Source organism: Entelurus aequoreus, linkage group LG20 (assembly GCF_033978785.1).
Source record: "Entelurus aequoreus isolate RoL-2023_Sb linkage group LG20, RoL_Eaeq_v1.1, whole genome shotgun sequence".
NCBI lineage: Eukaryota > Metazoa > Chordata > Actinopteri > Syngnathiformes > Syngnathidae > Entelurus > Entelurus aequoreus.
In genome coordinates, this window is record NC_084750.1 from 6,851,023 (window position 1) to 6,873,522 (window position 22,500).

A 22,500-nucleotide genomic window follows, 5' to 3' on the forward strand; every position below is an offset into this window, starting at 1 on the left:
ATTGTATTAGAGATGTCCAATAATATCGGCAGGCCGATATTATCGGCCGATATATGCGTTAAAATGTAATATCGGAAATTATCGGTATCTGTTTTTTTTATTATCGGTATCGGTATCGTTTTTTTTTTTTTTTTTTAATTAAATCAACATAAAAAACACACGATACACTTACAATTAGTGCACCAACCCAAAAAACCTCCCTCCCCCATTTACACTCATTCACACAAAAGGGTTGTTTCTTTCTGTGATTAATATTCTGGTTCCTACATTATATATCAATATATATCAGTACAGTCTGCAAGGGATACAGTCCGTAAGCACACATGATTGTGCGTGCTGCTGGTCCACTAATAGTACTAACCTTTAACAGTTAATTTTACTAATTTTCATTCATTACTAGTTTCTATGTAACTGTTTTTATATTGTTGTACTTTCTTTTTTATTCAAGAAAATGTTTTTAATTTATTTATCTTATTTTACAATTTTTTTAAAAAAAGTACCTTATCTTCACCATACCTGGTTGTCCAAATTAGGCATAATAATGTGTTAATTCCACGACTGCATATATCGGTTGATATCGGTATCGGTTGATATCGGTATCGGTAATTAAAGAGTTGGACAATATCGGAATATCGGATATCGGCAAAAAGCCATTATCGGACATCCCTATATTGTATGTTATGTAACGTATCGTATGTTATGTATTGTGTTATGTATTGTATGTTATGTTATCTATTGTATTGTATGTTATGTATTTTTTGTTATATAATGTATTTTATGTTATGTATTGTATGTTATGTATTGCACGTTATGTCATGTTATGTCATGTTATGTTTTGTATTGTATGTAATTAGTGTTTTGTATGTTATCTTATGTATTATATTGTATGTTATGTAATGTATGTCATGTATGTCATGTATTGTTTTGTAATATATTGTATGTTATGTTATGTATTGTACGTTACGTTATGTTATGTCATGTTATGTTTTGTATTGTATGTAACTAGTGTTTTGTATGTTATCTTACGTATCATATTGTATGTTATGTAATGTATGTAATGTATTGTTTTGTATGTTATTTTATGTATGATATTGTATGTTATGTATTGTATGTAATGTATTGTTTTGTATGTTATTTTATGTATGATATTGTATGTTATGTAATGTAATGTATTGTTTTGTATATTATGTATGTAATGTATTGTATGTTATGTTATGTATTGTATGTAATGTATGTAATGTCTGTAATGTAATGTAATGTATTGTATGTTATGTAATGTATGTAATGTAATATATTTGGTATTTTTATGTATTGTATGTATTTTTATCTATTTATGTTATGTTTTTATGTGTTATTATGAATTTGCACTAAATTAGTTCTGCATACAATTTCATTGTACAATGTACAATGACAATAACGATATATTCTAATATATTCTATTCTATATTGTATGTTATGTAATGTATGTTGTGTAATGTAATGTATGTTATGTCATGTAATGTATGTAATGTAATATATTGTATGTTATGGTATGTATTGTATGTTATGTAATGTATGTCATGTCATGTAATGTATGTAATATAATATATTGTATGTTATGGTATGTAATGTATGTCATGTAATGTTTATAATGTATGTTATGTCATGTAATGTATGTAATGTAATATATTGTATGTCATGTAATGTATGTAATGTCATGTAATGTCATGTCATGTATGTCATGTAATGTCATGTAATGTATGTAATATAATATATTGTATGTTATGGTATGTAATGTATGTCATGTAATGTTTATAATGTATGTTATGTCATGTAATGTATGTAATGTAATATACTGTATGTCATGTAATGTATGTAATGTCATGTAATGTATGTCATGTAATGTATGTTATGTCATGTAATTAATGTAATGTAATATATTGTATGTCATGTAATGTATGTAATGTCATGTAATGTATGTCATGTAATGTCATGTAATGTATGTAATGTAATATATTGTATGTTAAGATTTGTGTCCTATTTCCTCAGCAGTATTCCAGCGTCCGCGTCCAAGGCCAGCAGGATTATGATGCTCAGCACCTCGGTGGAGGTGTCCAGTCCGGGCGGTCTGAGCGCAGCGGCTCGTAACGTGGTGCGCTCGTCCAGCATCTCGGGGGCCATGTACAACCTGGACAAGAGTCCGGGCGGAGGCAGCGGAGGTCCTGAGACCACGTCGCTGGCCGGCAACAAGAAGCGGCGCTCCAGTCTGGGCGCCAAGATGGTGGCTATAGTGGGATTGTCCCAGTGGAGCAAAAGCACACAGCAACTCAACCAACATGGTCAGTCCTTTAATCTCTACTGTCTTCTTACTTTCACTTTCACTTCTACTCACTCTCTAACACCACATCTCTGTTATCTCCTTTTACTTCATCTTCTTTCACACTTTCTACTTTTTCCATCTTTTTTCACTACAACTTTCTACACTTTCTTTCTTTCACATTTAAACTCACCTATCTTCTTATTTTCACTTTCACTTTTACTCACTCTCTAACACCATATCTCTGTTCTCTCCTTTTACTTTGTCTTGTTTCACACTTTCTACTCTTTTTCTTTTCCATCTTTCTTCACAACAACTTTCTACTCTTTCTATCTTTCGCATTTAAACTCATCTATCTTCTTACTTTCACTTTCACTTTTACTCACTCTCACACCATATCTCTGTTATGTCCTTTTACTTCATCTTGTTTCACACTTTCTACTCTTTCTATCTTTGGAATTTAAACTCATCTATTTTTTTACTTTCACTTTCACTTCTACTCACTCTCTAACACCGTATCTGTTATCTCCTTTTACTTTATCTTGTTTCACACTTTCTACCTTTTCTCTTTTCCATCTTTCTTCACTACAACTTTCTACTCTTTCTACTCTTTCTATCTTTCAAATGTATACTCATCTATCTTCTTATTTTCACTTTCACTTTTACTCACTCTCTAAAACACCGTATCTGTTATCTCCTTTTACTACATCTTGTTTCACACTTTCTACTCTTTCTCTTTTCCATCTTTCTTCACAACAACTTTCTACTCTTTCTATCTTTTGAATTTAAACTCATCTATCTTCTTACTTTCACTTTCACTTTTACTCACTCTCACACCATATCTCTGTTATGTCCTTTTACTTCATCTTGTTTCACACTTTCTACTCTTTCTATCTTTGGAATTTAAACTAATCTGTTTTCTTATTTTCACTTTCACTTTTACTCACTCTCTTACACCATATCTCTGTTATCTCCTTTTACTTCATCTTCTTTCTCACGTTCTACTCTTTCTCTTTTCCATCTTTCTTCACTACAACTTTCTACTCTTTCTTTCTTTCTTTCTTTCTTTCTTTCTTTCTTTCTTTCTTTCTTTCTTTCTTTCTTTCTTTCTTTCTTTCTTTCTTTCTTATTTAAACTAATCTATCTTCCTACTTTTACTCACTCTAACACCATATTTCTTTTATCTCCTTTTACTTCATCTTGTTTCACACCTTCTCCTCTTTCTCTTTCCCATCTTCCTTCACTACAACATCCTACTCTTTCTTTTTTCTTTCTCATTTAAACTCTTCTGTCTTCTTATTTTCACTTTCACTTTACTCACTCTAACACTATATCTCTGTTATCTACTTTTACTTCATCTTGTTTCACACATTCTACTCTTTCTCTTTTCCATCTTTTTTCACAACTTTCTTTCTATCTTTCTTTCTCATTTAAACTCATCTATCTTCCTACTTTCACTTTTACTCACCCCTTACACCATATTTCTTTTTATCCTTTTACTTCATCTTGTTTCACACCTTCTCCTCTTTCTCTTTTCCATCTTTCTTCACTACAACATCCTACTCTTTCTTTTTTTCTTTCTCATTTAAACTATTCTGTCTTATTTTCACTTTCACTTTTACTCACTCTAACACCATATCTATTTCATCTCCTTTTACTCCATCTTGTTTCACACTTTCTCCTCTTTCTCTTTTCTATCTTTCTTCCCTCCAACTTTCTACTCTTTTTCTTCTCTCTCTTTCTTTCTGTCTCTCTTCCTTTTTTCACTTCAACTTTCTATTCTTTGTTTTTGGTTTCTTCCTCACTACGACTTTCTTTTCCTGTTTTCCATCTTTCATCACTACAACTTTCTTCTCTTTTTCTCATTTCTCATTTTTACTCTTTTTTTAAATTTTTATTTCTCATTACCACTTTGTTCTCTTTTCATTCTTTCTCAGTTTTTACTTGCATGCCTCCCTTTTGTCAGAGCAGCTTTAGGCTACACCATTACATGCGCAGTCGAAGTTCGTCCATATGGAGAAGGATGATAATTGTCGGGACCTTACGTTCTCCTTTGTGTCTTACGGGTATAATTATAGATATCATGCTGGTGCAGTAGAACTACTTTGTACCGCTGAAGTCAACACAAGCCCACTCACTCTTGGTGGGAAGGAGAAAAACTAAAGGCTGACTTATTTCTTGACAACAAGCAGCAAGACCATTGCAGTTTATCTTTAAAAACCTCAAAAAACTATTCTCGTTATTTTAAAAAGTGTTTTTTTTAAAAATGAAGTTAATACATGGCTTGACAATAATACAACCCCAAACCATAGCAACATATTTCATGCATCAGGGTGGTTCCTTACTAACATGGAAGTTAATGTTTATATTAGAGATGTCCGATAATGGCTTTTTTGCCGATATCCGATATTCCGATATTGTCCAACTCTCAATTACCGATTCCGATATCAACCGATACCGATATATACAGTCGTGGAATTAACACATTATTATGCCTAATTTTGTTGTGATGCCCCGCTGGATGCATTAAACAATGAAACAAGGTTTTCCAAAATAAATCAACTCAAGTTATGGAAAAAAATGCCAACATGGCACTGCCATATTTATTATTGAAGTCACGAAGTGCATTATTTTTTTCAACATGCCTCAAAACAGCAGCTTGGAATTTGGGAAGAGCGTCCCGGAAGAGTTAGTGCTGCAAGGGGTTCTGGGTATTTGTTCTGTTGTGTTTATGTTGTGTTACGGTGCGGATGTTCTCCCGAAATGTGTTTGTCATTCTTGTTTGGTGTGGGTTCACAGTGTGGCGCATATTTGTAACAGTGTTAAAGTTGTTTATACGGCTACCCTCAGTGTGACCTGTATGGCTATTGACCAAGTATGCCTTGCATTCACTTGTGTGTGTGAAAAGCCGTAGATATTATGTGATTGGGCCGGCACGCAAAGGCAGTGCCTTTAAGGTTTATTGGCGCTCTGTACTTCTCCCTACGTCCGTGTACACAGCGGCGTTTTAAAAAGTCAGGAATTTTACTTTTTGAAACCGATACCGATAATTTCCGATATTACATTTTAAAGCATGTATCTCTAGGTTTATATAAAAATGAAAAAAGTAGGGCCACACTAAAATATTGTAAATGTAAGAGGGAAAAACATAATTTCATGAGAAAAAGTTGTACTTTTTGAAAAATAAATATTTCTAGAAAATAAAATGGTAATGATGAGAATTTTTTTAAATGACAAAAGTCCACATTCGGACTAAAATGTGTCGAAATCTTCACACAAATGTACAAGAAACATTCTTTTTGTCAAGACGATGAGTTTTTCGCAGCTTGCTGCGAGATTTGTTCTCCCGGGATGCAAACGGACTAGACCGGACAAGGCTTGAAGGTGGGAACATATTTTAATCTCTACTCAAAAACTCAACGAAGTACAAAACAAAAAGGCGCACAAGACGAAGGCAAGCTTAACGCAGGAAACAAAAGCTAAGACTTAGCATAAACTATGGACATGAAACATGAAACTAAAAACATGAAAAAACTCACTAAACTGTGGCTTGAAACAAATAGCAAGAACTATGGACATGAAACAAAAAGACTTACTGGACACGGCATGAATCGAACAGCATGACTATGGCAAGAAAAGTCAAAACAGAGCATGAAAAGATAATGACAGAGCTATGGCATGGACAGAGCAATGTCGCCAGGACGACTAACTGGCAAAACAGGCTTAAATAATAGTCTCTGATTAGAGCAGGTGCGTGAGCCAAACACATGAGGCAGGTGAAACTAATGAGTCGTCATGGAAACTAAAACAAACAAGGGTGCACAAAAACAGGAACTAATGGAGTCCAGAACTAACAGAACATAACTAAACAAAACATGATCTAGACCACAGATCATGACACTTTTAGTATTGTGGAATTTAAAACGGTAGCTTTTTGAAAATGTGCAAAATTCTCACAAAATGTAAATGTTAGAGTCCTATCTGTCTATTTCAGGGGTGTCCAAACGTTTTCCACTGAGGGCCGCACACGGAAAAATTTAAGCATGCGGGGGCCATTTTGATATTTTTCATTTTCAAACCATAACAAAATATATGGATTTTTTTTTTTAACCTTTAGGGCTCCCGGGGACCATAAAGGGTCTCAGTCATTAAAACGTTAAAAATAAGTCAAATTATTATTATTTTTTTTCATTTAACGCTTACAGTAAATCTCTATATCAACTTCAGGTTGATTTTCTGTCAAAGACAACTTTGTTTTTTATAGCAAAACTGGAAATATGCAGTATTTAGTAATTAGAGCTCTAAAATATCAATAATGCAGGACACCATTGATTTTAATTCTTTAATATTTTTGAGGAATCAGTGAAAATATTAATAAAATCCCACTAAATATATTTGGGATCCAAAAGGTCCCCCACTCATAAAGTGATACATTATTAGTTTTTTTTTTACTTTCAACACTTAAGTTACGAGATCAACTTCAGATATATCTGTCCATTTTACGTTTGAACTATTATTTTGTTTGTTTTTATGCTCTTTTGTCAAAGAAATCTTTGATGTTTTTATATGGCAACCACACAATATATGCAATATTTTTTCCACATAAAACATTTTAAAGTGACATTTTTGAAGTAATTGGAGCCTTGAATAGGTCAATAATTCCTTATAACATAGATTTTTTTGTCTTTTTTTTTTTTTGAGCAGTTGCTCAAAAAAAAAAAAAAGACGAAAAAATCTATGATGTTTTTATATGGTAACCACACAATATATGCAATATTTTTTCCACATAAAACATTTTAAAGTGACATTTTTGAAGTAATTGGAGCCTTGAATAGGTCAATAATTCCTTATAACATAGATTTTTTTTGTCTTTTTTTTTTTTTTGAGCAGTTGCTCAAAAAAAAAAAAAAGACCAAAAATCTATGATGTTTTTATATGGCAACCACACAATATATGCAATATTTTTTCCACATAAAACATTTTAAAGTGACATTTTTGAAGTAATTGGAGCCTTGAATAGGTCAATAATTCCTTATAACATAGATTTTTTTTGTCTTTTTTTTTTTTTTTGAGCAGTTGCTCAAAAAAAAAAAAAGACAAAAAATCTATGATGTTTTTATATGGCAACCACACAATATATGCAATATTTTTTCCACATAAAACATTTTAAAGTGACATTTTTGAAGTAATTGGAGCCTTGAATAGGTCAATAATTCCTTATAACATAGATTTTTTTTGTCTTTTTTTTTTTTTTGAGCAGTTGCTCAAAAAAAAAAAAAAAGACGAAAAAATCTATGATGTTTTTATATGGCAACCACACAATATATGCAATATTTTTTCCACATAAAACATTTTAAAGTGACATTTTTGAAGTAATTGGAGCCTTGAATAGGTCAATAATTCCTTATAACATAGATTTTTTGTCTTTTTTTTTTTTTGAGCAATGGCAAAAAAAAAGAAACTTTAGAAAATTATATGGTTGAAAACGATAATGATGCCAAAAAACATAAAAAAAGATGGGACGTCCTCAAAGGCTTATTTTGAAAATGTAATTTTGTTTATATATGATATGCAATCTGTTGTTGTATTCCCTATTTTAAGTGTACATAAATGAAGGTATGTGTTGCTGAATCCGACTTGGATGTGATCTGGACTGTACATGGGTGCTTAATTTGAAAATGTATTTTTGTTTGTGGATTGTATGCAACCTGTTGTGTTCCCTAGTTTTTGGTGTACATGGGTGAAGGTGTGTGTTGCTGAGCCCGATCTAGACGTAATCTGAACTGGACCTGGTTTTAAGAACCCTCTTGAACAATCTGATTTCATTGACAACCCGGTCTGGTGAAGTTAAGGTCCTTTGTTTGTTTTGTTTGAAAGTAAAGCAATAATAAAAACAATTACATAAAAAAATAGTAATTAATGAAAATGTTAGTGGACCAGCACCACACACAATCATGTGTGCTCTAAAGACTGTATCCCTTGCAGACTGTATTATTCTATATCGTAGGAACCAGGGGCCGTACTTATCAAGCTTCTTAGAGTGCCATTTTACACTTAAGTCCTGAGAATTTGCGAAATTTAGTCCTACTCTCAAACTTAAGAATACAAGCTTTTTATCAACGTTCTTAAGTCTAAGAATCACTCCTACTCTCCACGATATTTAAGAGACCTTCAGAGGTGTCCTAAGTGGTTAGGAGTTGCCAGCAGGGGATGGCACTGAGGCGAGAGAGACGTGCGCCAACGTTCAGGGAACGGAACAATGTTTTTTTTTTTTGATGACGAGCAGCTGATCAAACGGTATCGTTTAGACAGAGCGGATATTATTTTTGTCACAGATTTAATACTTTTCGATTCCTTGTTGATTTCTGCATGTGTCTGCAGTGGGCTAGTATATATAGAGCCACCCACACCAGTTTCAAATTAGTTGCCTAATTAATGAATTGGAAAGAAAATGTTATGACAGTAGCGTATGTGTGTGGCCGTGAGGTGAGTGACGTCAGTGAGTGTGTGGGCGATAGAAGAGAGGGAGCGGTAGCGTGAGTGCCGGCGGGGACTAGTTTGTTTTGTATTATTTTGTAGTTTATTGTCAAAATATACACTCCCATTGTCCACTTCAATATTTCCAAGATATTTCTTTATTCTTAGACAACGGATTACCTTCCGTGATTGGTCATTTCTATGGACACAGAAAGGACGTCACCTAAAATTCCGTTTACGGCACATAGTAATGTCGTAATTCAGCTCTGAGTGTGACACTTAAGATTCAGTCCTACACTTCGCTGAAAGTGTGAGTAAAACGCTTGATAACTAACTTTTAAGTGCAGCTTTCAGCGAAGAATTTATTTACTCTTAAGTCAACTCTTAGCAGACTTCTTAGGAGTAATTCTAAGAAGCTTGATAAGTACGGCCCCAGAAGTTGTTTTTTTTAATAACAGAAAGAGACAACCCCTTTTGTGTAAATGAGTGTGAATGGGGGAGGGAGGGTTTTCTTGGGTTGATGCACTAATGGTTAGTGTATCTTTTGTCTTTTTTTATGTTGTTTAAAAAAATAAATAAAATAAAATAAATAAATAAATAAATAAAAATAAATAAATAAAGCAAAACAAAAGAAAAAAAAAACAGCCTGCATGGCAGCTTTGTGTCAACATTGCAACTTTTTCTCGTTAGATTTCACCTAATTTCACTTTTTTAAATGTTTTTTTGAATTTTTGCAATACTATCAATTTTGCAATTTTTGCAGAATGTGTGACGGGCCGGTAAACAATTAGCTGCGGGCCGCAAATGGCCCCCGGGCCGCACTTTGGACACCCCTGGTCTATTTAAATTGTTCTCTTCCAGGAATTAGTCTGCGAACTAACCAACAAACGGGCACAAATACAGAACTCCATGTTTTTTGTCCTTCATGACCCAGGAAGTAACCTGGTCCATTGCCGGTCCAACATCTAAATCTATAAAACGTACACAAATCCTTCATCTTATCATTTTTAAAAGTCCCTTTCCCTGCGTGACAACGAGGTGTGTCGCATGTCCGACACACATTTTGTGTGCCAGCGCTAACGGTGACACCGTATGTCTCACCGGCCGCGTAAACAAGAACACACGCTGTCACTCGCACGCGCACGTGCCAATTGTTTCCTCGCCCCGGAACCCGTGTTTGGTCCGTCCTATGTTGGCCCACGCACCTTTGGACACTCTGGAGACCTAGCGGGTGCTGTTGATGCACGCGCCACAGGAGCTCAGCTGGTTTTTGGTGTTGATGAGGGCAAAGTAAGGATAAGGAGGCTTGGAGTGGCTGAGAAAGTGAAGAAAAGGATGACGGTTGGCGGGCGGGGGGGGGGGGGGGGGGGGGGTGTCGTCTAAATTTAGATGTTCTCTGCTGCCAGGAGAACATATCTCGCCTGGAACTAAATCACAGGATAGTGCACCCTCTTTTACGTCCTTATATCACAGCTCCCCTTTTGTTGTAGTCGTGGAGATGCAAGCTTTTCCACATCAAATCACACTGATGGATCAAATCTCCGCTGGACCAATATATATGACCAATATAGTCAAATGTACAGCAGGCCTGGGCAAGTTTTTTGACCGGAGGGGTCAAATTTAGAGAAAAAAATGTGTCTGGGGGCCGGTGTATCTGATTTTTAGGAGCACTAATACAAAACCTCACGATAATGTCTGATTGAATGCTAAAAACTTCATAACAGACCGCCTTAAATAACAAAATGGAACTGTAGAAGTTGCTTCCTAGCAGTTCCACTGTAGACACGGCACAGTTTTAACAAACTTTTAATGTGCATAGATTTTTGTCAAAGTCTTTCTCCAGCAGAACGTGACTTTTCAGTCACGTCCGTATCCTCTCTCCCATCCTCCGCCTACTGTTAAAGACAACAGGTGATTAGATTAACACGTACCACCTGGGAAATCTAATCACCTGTCAGCTGTGTCTCGCCGTCAGCACATGCGATGGTGCTCAGCATCACAGACAGAGGCGGTGACCTTTGCTCCTGCAGGCGCGCTGGCCACACCTCCCTCCACGGGAATCTTAAAGGTTTTTTTTACTGAATGAGACACCCAGAATGTACATGAAAATAAAGAATGTGGAATTTACAGTATTAACTATGAACGATAAAACACTGAATATTGACAACATATGAACTTCACATACCGTATTTTTCGGATTATAAGTCGCAGTTTTTTTCACAGTTTGGCCGTGGGTGCGACTTAGACTCAGGAGCGACTTATGTGTGAAATTATTAACACATTACCGTAAAATATCAAATAATATTATTTATTATATACTGTTGCACCTTTTCATATTATATTGTATATATGCACCATTTTTCATATTATTATACTGTATATATGCATAATTTTCCAATTATTACTCTGTATATATGCACCTTTTTCATTTTATCATACTGTATATATGCACCCTTGTCATCTTCCATCCATCCATCCATCCATCCATTTTCTACTGCTTGTCCCTTTCGGGGTCGCGGGGGGTGCTGGAGCTTATCTCAGCTGCCTTGTCATCTTATTATACTGAATGTAGGCCCACTTTTCATTTTATTATACTGTACATATGCAGTCTTCATTTTATTATACTGTATATATGCACTCTTTTAATCTTATTATACTGCATATATGCAACCTTTTCATCTTATTATACTGTATATATGCACTCTTTATCTCATTATACTGTATATATGCACCATTTTTCATATTATACTGTATATATGCACCTTTTCATCTTATTATACTGTATATATGCACTCTTTTAATCTTATTATACTGCATATATGCAACCTTTTCATCTTATTATAATGTATATATGCACTCTTCACCTCATTATACTGTATATATGCACTCTTTTAATCTTATTATACTGCATATATGCACTCTTCATCTCATTATACTGTATATATGCACCATTTTTCATATTATACTGTATATATGCACCTTTTCATCTTATTATACTGTATATATGCACTCTTTTAATCTTATTATACTGCATATATGCAACCTTTTCATCTTATTATACTGTATATATGCACTCTTCATCTCATTATACTGTATATATGCACCATTTTTCATATTATACTGTATATATGCACCTTTTCATCTTATTATACTGTATATATGCACTCTTTTAATCTTATTATACTGCATATATGCAACCTTTTCATCTTATTATACTGTATATATGCACTCTTCATCTCATTATACTGTATATATGCACCATTTTTCATATTATACTGTATATATGCACCTTTTCATCTCATTATACTGTATATATGCACCATTTTTCATATTATACTGTATATATGCACCTTTTCATCTTATTATACTATATATACGTTTGCAACGTTTTCATCTTATTATAATGTATATATGCACTCTTCATCTCATTATACTGTATATATGCACTCTTTTAATCTTATTTTACTGCATATATGCACCATGTTTCATATTATACTGTATATATGCACCTTTTCATCTTCTTATACTGTATACCGTATTTTTCGGACTATAAGTCGCAGTTTTTTTCATAGTTTGGCCGGGGGTGCGACTTATACTCAGGAGCGACTTATGTGTGAAATTAACACATTACCGTAAAATATCAAATAATATTATTTATCTCATTCGCGTAAGAGACGAAGCAAATGGCAGCCATCGTCACACACACGTCAGCTATCGTCACTCACACGTCAGCTATCGTCACTCACACGTCAACCAATAAGAAATCGGCGGGGGAGGGTCATGGCAGAAGTGCATTGTGGGTCATGGGATGCTAACTGCTATATGCTATATGCTACTGCCGTAGCTATTAAAATGGATCACATCAGCATTGGCCGTAACTTATAAAAACTGAGAAGGACTGAACAAAAATGGCACCGAAAAGGAAATCATATACTGCAGATTACAAGCTGGACGTAGTGAAATATGCAGCAGAGAACGGCGATCGAGCAGCAGAAAGAAAGGACATACCAGAGGCGACACCGGGGAGGAAGATTTCATGGGATTTAGCGATTAGGAGTGACAGATTGTTTGGTAAACGTATAGCATGTTCTATATGTTATAGTTATTTGAATGACTCTTACCATAATATGTTACGTTAACATACCAGGCACGTTCTCAGTTGGTTATTTATGCCTCATATAACGTACACTTATTCAGCCTGTTGTTCACTATTCTTTATTTATTTTAAATTGCCTTTCAAATGTCTATTCTTGGTGTTGGCTTTTATCAAATACATTTCCCCCAAAATGCGACTTATACTCCAGTGCGACTTATATATGTTTTTTTCCCTTCATTATTGCGCATTTTCAGCCGGTGCAACTTATACTCCGGAGCGACTTTTACTCCGAAAAATATGGTACTCCTCTTGGGGTCACTTGGTGGTCAGTAAGGAAGGGGAAGTCAAGAAAACATTTAGTCATACTTAAAGTTTAAAGTGCTTTATTAGCAATGAACATTGCTGAAGTGCTGTAAATTAAACAAAGATTTGCATTTTAACCCCCAAAAAACGAAATGAAACACTTGAACTTGTATATACAAGTTTAGATAAATGATTACGTCCATGTATCGTAATTAGCCTGAACTTGAGCATATAGGCCTGGCCTACTGTATTACCGTATATTCATATAAAGTGCTGTAAAATAAACCAAGCCTGTCTGGGGACACTTTTACTGAAAGAGGACAATACTTAAATGGAATTTAATGGCCTACTGAAATGAATTTTTTAAAATTTAAACGGGGATAGCAGATCCATTCTATGTGTCATACTTGATCATTTCGCGATATTGCCAAATTTTTGCTGAATGGATTTAGAAGAGAACGACGACGATAAAGTTCGCAACTTTTGGTCGCTGATAAAAAAAAAAAGCCTTGCCTGTACCGGAAGTAGCGTGACGTCACATTTCCCCATTGTTTACACCAGCAGCGAGAGAGATTCGGACCGAGAAAGCGACGATTACCCCATTAATTTGAGCGAGGATGAAAGATTTGTGGATAAGGAACGTGAGAGTGAAGGACTAGAGTGCAGTGCAGGACGTATCTTTTTTCGCTCTGACCGTAACTTAGGTACAAGCTGGCTCATTGGATTCCACACTCTCTCCTTTTTCTATTGTGGATCACGAATTTGTATTTTAAACCACCTCGGATACTATATCCTCTTGAAAATGAGATTCGAGAACGCGAAATGGACATTCACAGTGACTTTTATCTCCACGACAATACATCGGTGAAGCTCTTTAGCTACGGAGCTAACGTGATAGCATCGGGCTCAAATGCAGATAGAAACAAAATAAATAAACCCCTGACTGGAAGGATAAACAGAAGATCAACAATACTATTAAACCATGGACCTGTAAATACACGGTTAATAATTTCCAGCTTGGCGAAGCTTAATGCTGTTGCTAACGACGCCATTGAAGCTAACTTAGCTACGGAGCGGCGGCGGCGGCGGGCGTTGTAGCTTTCGACGACACCCCAGCCGCCATCAGAGTCGGCAAGAAACATATATTTCCCCAAAGTTACGTACGTGACATGCACATAGCGACACACACGTACGGGCAAGCGATCAAATGTTTGGAAGCCAAAGCTGTACTCACGGTAGCGCGTCTGCTATCCAAGTCAAAGTCCTCCTGGTTGTGTTGCTGCAGCCAGCCGCTAATACACCGATCCCACCTACAACTTTCTTCTTTGCTGTCTCCATTGTTAATTGAAGAAATTGCAAAAGATTCACCAACACAGATGTCCAGAATACTGTGGAATTTTTCGATGAAAACAGAGCTTTTTGTATGGTGACAAATTGGGTACCAATACTTCCGTTGCCGCCGTGACGTCACGCGCATACGTCATCATAGGCCTTTAAGTATATAAAGTGCTGTAAATGTAACGATTGGGGACACTTTTACTTTAGGAGGAAACAAATGAAACACTTGTGTGTATACATGTTAAAGGCTAAATAGACTGAACTTGAGCATATACTTGAGCATATAAAGTTCTGTAACAAAGCCTGTCTGGGGACACTTTAGGAGAACTATAGTAAAATGAAACCCTTTTTTTGTGTGAACCCAAATGAAAAGATGAAGAGGAAAAAAAAGGAGAAAAAGTGCAAAACATTCCTCTTTACCATGTCCTCTTTGGTGTTAGTGTGTGTGTGTGTGTGTGTGTGTGTGTGTGTGTGTGTGTGTGTGTGACAGACGCATGGGACAAATAGGAAAATACGGAAGAAACCGCGTCCCGTATTGATTCAATATGGGATGCAACATTTCAGCCCCAATTATGGGTGGATTCCGTATTTTTACGGGGCGGGTGGCAACCCTAATGATACCGCAAATTTAGGTATCGATCCGATACCAAGAAGTTACAGGATGAATGAATGAACTAAGTTTATTTCGGTCATATAATCAACAGTCAACCATTTTGTGTGACCAGTTTAACAATACACATTATACATATTTAACAATCATACACATTTACACACAAAAAGAAAAGAAAAAGAATGACCGAAAAAGGAATAGGCTGAAGCCAAAGCCTATATTTGCCTGTCCTATACATTCACTGAAAATTAGATTGCCTGGAACAGCAACGTTAAAAAAAATCAATGGGATGAAAGTCATTGTTACTATATTTTATCATTTTCAATTATTTCACCTTTCAAGGTTTTCTTGAACCTTAAAGAACTGCATGTCTTCAGCTCATCACTGAGGATCATACATTGGTCATATTCAAAGTCCTCAAGTGTCCAGGGATGTATTTCCTGAGTTTATAAACATAATATGAATTTAAAAAAGAGGAATAAAGATTTTGTGACGATAAAAAATATATCGACGTAATCATAGTAGTATCGACTAGATACGCTATTGTACTTGATATCATTACAGTGGATGTCAGGTGTTGAATCATCCATGGCATTTGTTTACATTCAGGAACGGCGTCATTAGCACTATTGTATCCTCCTACGGTGTGTAGTGAAGCATGTTTAGCTATTCCTTGTCCTGCAGGGATAATGATACTTGTAAGAAACATACTTCATTTGTCGCCATGGAGGCGAGGATTAGTGATTTAGAAGTAGCTAACACTTTGTGTGTGTGTATATGTGTGTATATATATATATATATATATATATATATATATATATATATATATATATATATATATATATATATATATATATATATATATATATATATGTATGTATATATATATGTATGTATGTGTGGGGAAAAAATCACAAGACTATTTCATCTCTACAGGCCTGTTTCATGAGGGGTTTTCCTCAACCCTCATGAGGAAAACCCCTCATGAAACAGGCCTGTAGAGATGAAATAGTCTTGTGATTTTTTCCCCACACATACATATTACGCTTTACCACGGTATCGAGCACTATTTTTTGGATAATCTAATTAAGATATATATATATATATATATATATATATATATATATATATATATATATATATATATATATATATATATATATATATATATATATATATGTATATATATATATATATGTATATATATATATATATGTATATATATATATATATGTATATATATATATATATATATATATATGTATATATGTATATGTATATATGTATATATATATATATATATATATACATATATACATATATATATATATATATATGTATATATATATATATATACATATATACATATATATATATATATATATATATATATATATATATATATATATATATATATGTATATATGTATATATATATATATATATATATATATATATATATATATATATATATATATATATATATATATACACCCCTGATATAGACAGATATATGTTTTTTCAATGCTAAAAGTCAATTTTAATTATGTTACTTTTTGACATGTCTTGCTGCTCATTAATTCGGCTCATGTTGTTAGGGTGCCATGTTTTGAGTGACAGGCGCATTGATTGTCCGAAGAGGCGGCCTGAGGGGGGGGTCCAGCCCTCCCCCACACAGAGCCTGCTACGCTTGGTTGGTCAGTCAATAGCCAATACACCGCAGGGTTAATTGATCCCCGTCATCACATCAACTAAAATAGCAGCCGGAGAGCGCAGACCTCTGTCAGGTCCTATCTCCCAGTTATGAAGAATCCTTTAAAAGAAAATCCTGAATGCAGACGGTGATCTGGATTCCCCCCCCCAAAACTGGTTCCCTATCCCATCTCTGACATTTATCAAAAGTTTCATCGAAATCCGCCCATATCTTTTTGGAGTTATGTTGCTAATCAAAAAACAGACAGACAGAAACTCCTATGTAATAATAATGACAACAATAATAATAGATTTTATTTGTAAAAAGCACTTTACATTGAGTAAAAAACTTCAAAGTGCTACAGTGTATTAAAAAAATAAAAATAAATAGATGATAAAAAATAAAATAAAAACTAAAACAGCCAAATAGCTAGAACTAGTATGCATATATCTAAAAAAAAGGCTTTTTTTTATTTTTATTTTTTTAAAAGAAGGGTTTTTAAGCCTTTTTTAAAAGCATCCACAGTCTGTGGTCCCCTCAGGTGGTCAGGGAGAGCGTGCCACAGACTGGGAGCGGTAATAACGGTTAGGGAAATTGTATGACAGAATGTAAATTACACGACTTAACTGTATAAATGTGTTTTATGGTATGAAATTATGCAACTCAATGCACTATTATGAGCCAGTTTAAGAAACATTGAAGTTAAATGAAGAGAGGAGGATGCTTTTTTTTTTTTTTTTTCTGTCCTGTCCAGCTACTCAGGCAAATCATATTGTTGATGTAGATCAGGGGTCACCAACCTTTTTGAAACCAAGAGCTACTTCTTGGGTACTGATTAATGCGAAGGGCTACCAGTTTGATACACACTTAAATAAATTGCCAGAAATAGCCAATTTGCTAAATTTACCTTTAACTCTATGTTATTATCAATAATGAATGATATTTACACTTAATTGAACGGTTTAAAAGAGGAGAAAACACGAAAAAAATTATAATTACATTTTGAAACATAGTTTATCTTCAATTTCGATTCTTTAAAATTCAAAATTTAACTGAAAAAAAGAAGAGAAAAACTAGCTAATTCGAATCTTTTTGAAAATAATTTATGGAACATCATTAGTAATTTTTCCTGATTAAGATTAATTTTAGAATTTTGATGACATGTTTTAAATAGGTTAAAATCCAATCTGCACTTTGTTAGAATATATAACAAATTGGACCGAGCTATATTTCTAACAAAGACAAATCATTATTTCTTCTAGATTTTCCAGAACAAAAGTTTTAAAAGAAATTCAAAAGACTTTGAAATAAGATTTAAATTTGATTCTACAGATTTTCTAGCTTAGCCAGAATATTTTTTTTGAATTTTAATCATAATAAGTTTGAAGAAATATTTCACAAATATTCTTTGTCAAAAAAACAGAAGCTAAAATGAAAAATTAAATTAAAATGTATTTATTATTCTTTACAATAAAAAAGATACATTTACTTGAACATTGATTTAAATTGTCAGGAAAGAAGAGGAATGAATTTAAAAGGTAAAAAGGTATATGTGTTTAAAAATCCTAAAATCATTTTTAAGGTTGTATTTTTTCTCTAAAATTGTCTTTCTGAAAGTTATAAAAAGCAAAGTAAAAAAACAAAATAATTTATTTAAACAAGTGAAGACCAAGTCTTTAAAATATTTTCTTGGATTTTCAAATTCTATTTGAGTTTTGTCTCTCTTAGAATTAAAAATGTCGAGCAAAGCGAGACCAGCTTGCTAGTAAATAAATACAATTTAAAAAATAGAGGCAGCTCGCTGGTAAGTGCTGCTATTTGAGCTATTTTTAGAACAGGCCAGTGGGTGACTCATCTGGTCCTTACGGGCTACCTGGTGCCCGCGGGCACCGCGTTGGTGACCCCTGATGTAGATGATCTATATCTGCTGCACACATTTACTTTGCAAAAGAGAAGTGTGGGATACTTCTCTTGTTGCCCTTTTTGTATTTGACTTTATGAAATGGATTCATATTAATGTTTGGCGCAACCGGAGCAGGAGGGGATAGAAAGATAAAAAAAGGAAGACCAAGGGGGAAATTGCGGGGACAAGAGGGGGATAAGACAGAGACAACAACAACAAAAATAATAGAACAGCATCAGAAAATACAATATGTACAAATATGATAGTAAAAATGATAGCAAAGAAGCAGTTAGTGAAGTAAATATTAATAACAGAAATGACAATGAACATTATTATACTACAAATGGAGTAATACAAATACCAATAGAAATTGTACTATTGATAATGAATAATAACAATAATTATCTCTATTATCAACAATACAATTGTTTCAAAGGCAACAATACATATATGTAATGATAACTTGAAATACAAAAGAAAGCAGACAAATGGAGGGGAAGAAAGAGAAGCGAACTGTATTAACCTTGTAGATTGTTATAGAAAAATAGGTTAGGATTTTTCAGTGTGCCGTGTGTTACCCAGTTTCCCCTAGGGCAACAACGTTAATAATAGACTTACACTTAGACTTATACAAATTTTATTGATCCACAAGGGAAATTGTTCCACACAGTAGCTCATTTACAAAGGAAGGAAAGGGTAAGGATGGAAAGGATAATGCAGGTATAAAGTAGACCTAAAATGTACCTGCAGAGGTTACCCTCTAGTGGGTTCTTCGGACCACCACACACTGCCAGGAGAGCCCGGAATTCAGGGTGTAACACTGTTTTATTTCCATAAATATCAAAAGGCTTCTGCTTTCCAGCGCAATGTCTTTTCCTCCTGCGTCCGCTCATCAGCACCTCCAACTCCAACGTGTCTCATTCCGGCTGCTGCTAATAAAGGCGACAGGTGATTAGATGACAAGGTCCACCTGGGCCATCTACTCACCTGTCGCTGTCTTCGAGGCCGGTCCTGGCACACCCTCCACAGTACCATAGTAGCAATATAACATATATGTAATATTTACATATTATATATGCAGTATATAATATACACTGATGTATTATATTATTATATTATATTATATTTTCTTATTATTATTAATATCCATCCATCCAACCATCCATCTTCTACCGCTTGTCCCTCGCGGGCGGTGACTGGAGCTTCTCCCAGCTGCACTCGGGCAGACAAGTCCCCGCCTTTAGACCCAAGTCGCTTTATGTAACTGTTTATCAATCATGAACAAACTGGACACAAACACTCCTTTAAAGACACACACTCGTTTTGCGCGATACAAACGATAGAAACGATATCAATTTGGCCGACGACAGAGCTTTTAACACGATGGTTAGATCCTGATAATGCATGTTGATGACACATTCGAGCTGTTCCGCATTAATTTGGCAGCGACAAGCCAACAAACTCGTCCCCGACGCAACACAGCGTCCTCGTTAGCGGCTAACGTCCCTCCACAGTTTGCAGCTACTTTTAAACGAGCGATCCTCACCTTCAAACTGTGTTTCTTACAAGTATGCCTGCTGCACTACACACACTAGGAGGATACCACAAGCTATGCTAATCAGTAAGCTAAAGCTCTTGAACGTCAACAAAGGTGGGTGGATGTCATCCAACTGGGTCGAGTTTTTCCTTGCCCTGATGTGGGATCTGAACCGAGGATGTCGTTGTGGCTTGTGCAGCCCTTTGAGACACTTGTGATTTAGGGTGTTATGATCCGCTGCCCGGATCATGGTCTGTTTACGTTTTTCGAGTCACCTGTGTTTTCTGTTAGTTTTGGACTCCTTTAGTTCCTGTTTATGCACCTCTGAGTTTGTTACCATGGCTACGTATTAGATGCACCTGCCTCTTGTGTTCGGGACGCGCACCTGTTTGTAATCAGAGACATTATTTAAGCTTGCCTTTGCCAGTCAGTCGGTCTGGCTTCTTTGTTTGCGTCACGCTACTGTTACGTAAGTTTTGCTTGTCTCCTAGCCCCTGCTAGTGATCTCTAGTCTGTGCTAAGTAGTAGCCTTAGCTTCAGGTGCAATCGGCACCTTGTTCCGTCAGTTGGTTTTCTGTTTTGTACCTCTTTGAGTGTTAATTCACGATTAAATCATGTTCCTACCTGCAAGTCCTGTCCGGAGTCGTCCGTTTGCATCCTGGGAGAACAAACCTCGCAGTAAGCTGCAACCCCAGCGTAACATAGGGCTATATAAATAAGCATTGATTGATCGATTGATTGATTGAATCGATACAAATATCGACTGTAACGATACCAAGTATAATAGCGGTATATGGTCGGTACTATAATGCAGTGGTTCTTAACCTGGGTTCGATCGAACCCTAGGGGTTTGGTGAGTCGGCCTCAAGGGTTCGGCGGAGCCTCCGCCACGGAGGTAAAGACACATCCAACTTATCGTGTAAATAAAAACTTCTCCCTATCGGCGTATTATGGATACCCCCAAACAATGTTCCCTCTAATTTTCCATCTGATTTGCAGGTTGTTTGATTGATCGATTGAAACTTTTACTAGCAGATTGCAAAGGAAGAGAATACATTATATGAAACAGTACAGTTTACACAGTACAGTACATATTCCGTACAATTGACCACTAAATGGTAACACCCGAATACGTTTTTCAACTTGTTTAAGTCGGGGTCCACGTTAATCAATTCATGGTAATGTGTGTAATTTGTTGAGTTCATGCACGGTGTTGGTTTTGTTCTTTGAACAAGGTGATGTTCATGCACGGTTCATTTTGTGCCCCAGTAAAAAAACATATAACTTTTTGTTGAGTTTGAAAAAACATTTTATTTTTCACTAAAGAAGGGTTCGGTGAATGCGCATATGAAACTGGTGGGGTTCGGTACCTCCAACAAGGTTAAGAACCACTGCTATAATGATAAGAACAATATTATTCTTATTTGAAACAATTATATAATAATTTAAACAGCAAATAATATATTGTGATTAGAGATGTAGATAATATCGGCAGGCCGATATTATCGGCTGATAAATGCGTTAAAATGTAATATCGGAAATGATCGGTATCGTTTTTTTTAATTATCGGTATCGTTTAAAAAAAAAATAAATTTATTTTTATTTTTATTTTTATTAAATCAACATAAAAAACACAAGATACACTTACAATTAGTGCACCAACCCAAGCAACCTTCCTCCCCCATTTACACTCATTCACACAAAAGGGTTGTTTCTTTCTGTTATTAATATTCTGCTTCCTACATTATATATCAATATATATCAATACAGTCTGCAAGGGATACAGTCCGTAAGCACACATGATTGTGCGTGCTGCTGGTCCACTAATAGTACTAACTTTTAACAGTTAATTTTACACATTTTCATTAATTACTCGTTTCAATGTAACTGTTTTTATATTGTTTTACTTTCTTTTTTATTCAAGAAAATGTTTTTAATGTATTTATCTTATTTTATTTTATTAATTTTTTTAAAAGTACCTTATCTTCACCATACCTGGTTGTCCAAATAAGGATAATAATGTGTTAATTTCACGACTGTATATATCGGTTGATATCGGTATCGGTTGATATCGGTATCGGTAATTAAAGAGTTGGACAATATCGGAATATCGGCAAAAACCCATAATCGGACATCCCTAATTGTGATATCTATTGGGATATAGATTTTAGACCACATCAAAGGTTTTTTGACGTTAAAAATAGTGCCGTTAAAGGAAAACTTGCTTTTGGATGAGTATCTGTGTTTC

The 22,500-nt window shown here is 34.9% G+C and overlaps 1 protein-coding gene across 2 annotated transcripts in view; it reads left to right on the forward strand.

The window, feature by feature from the left end:
* The window catches only part of rims3 (regulating synaptic membrane exocytosis 3), an 85,710-nt gene that overhangs the window by 19,051 nt on the left and 44,159 nt on the right, over positions 1-22,500 (forward strand). The window contains exon 2 of one of the 2 annotated variants that reach the window (XM_062029310.1): positions 2,029-2,318. In XM_062029310.1, the coding sequence (XP_061885294.1) occupies positions 2,066-2,318 (253 nt within the window). In that variant the 5' untranslated portion in view covers positions 2,029-2,065. The remainder of the gene's footprint in view (positions 1-2,028; positions 2,319-22,500) is intronic. The other variant, XM_062029311.1, reaches the window with a different exon arrangement.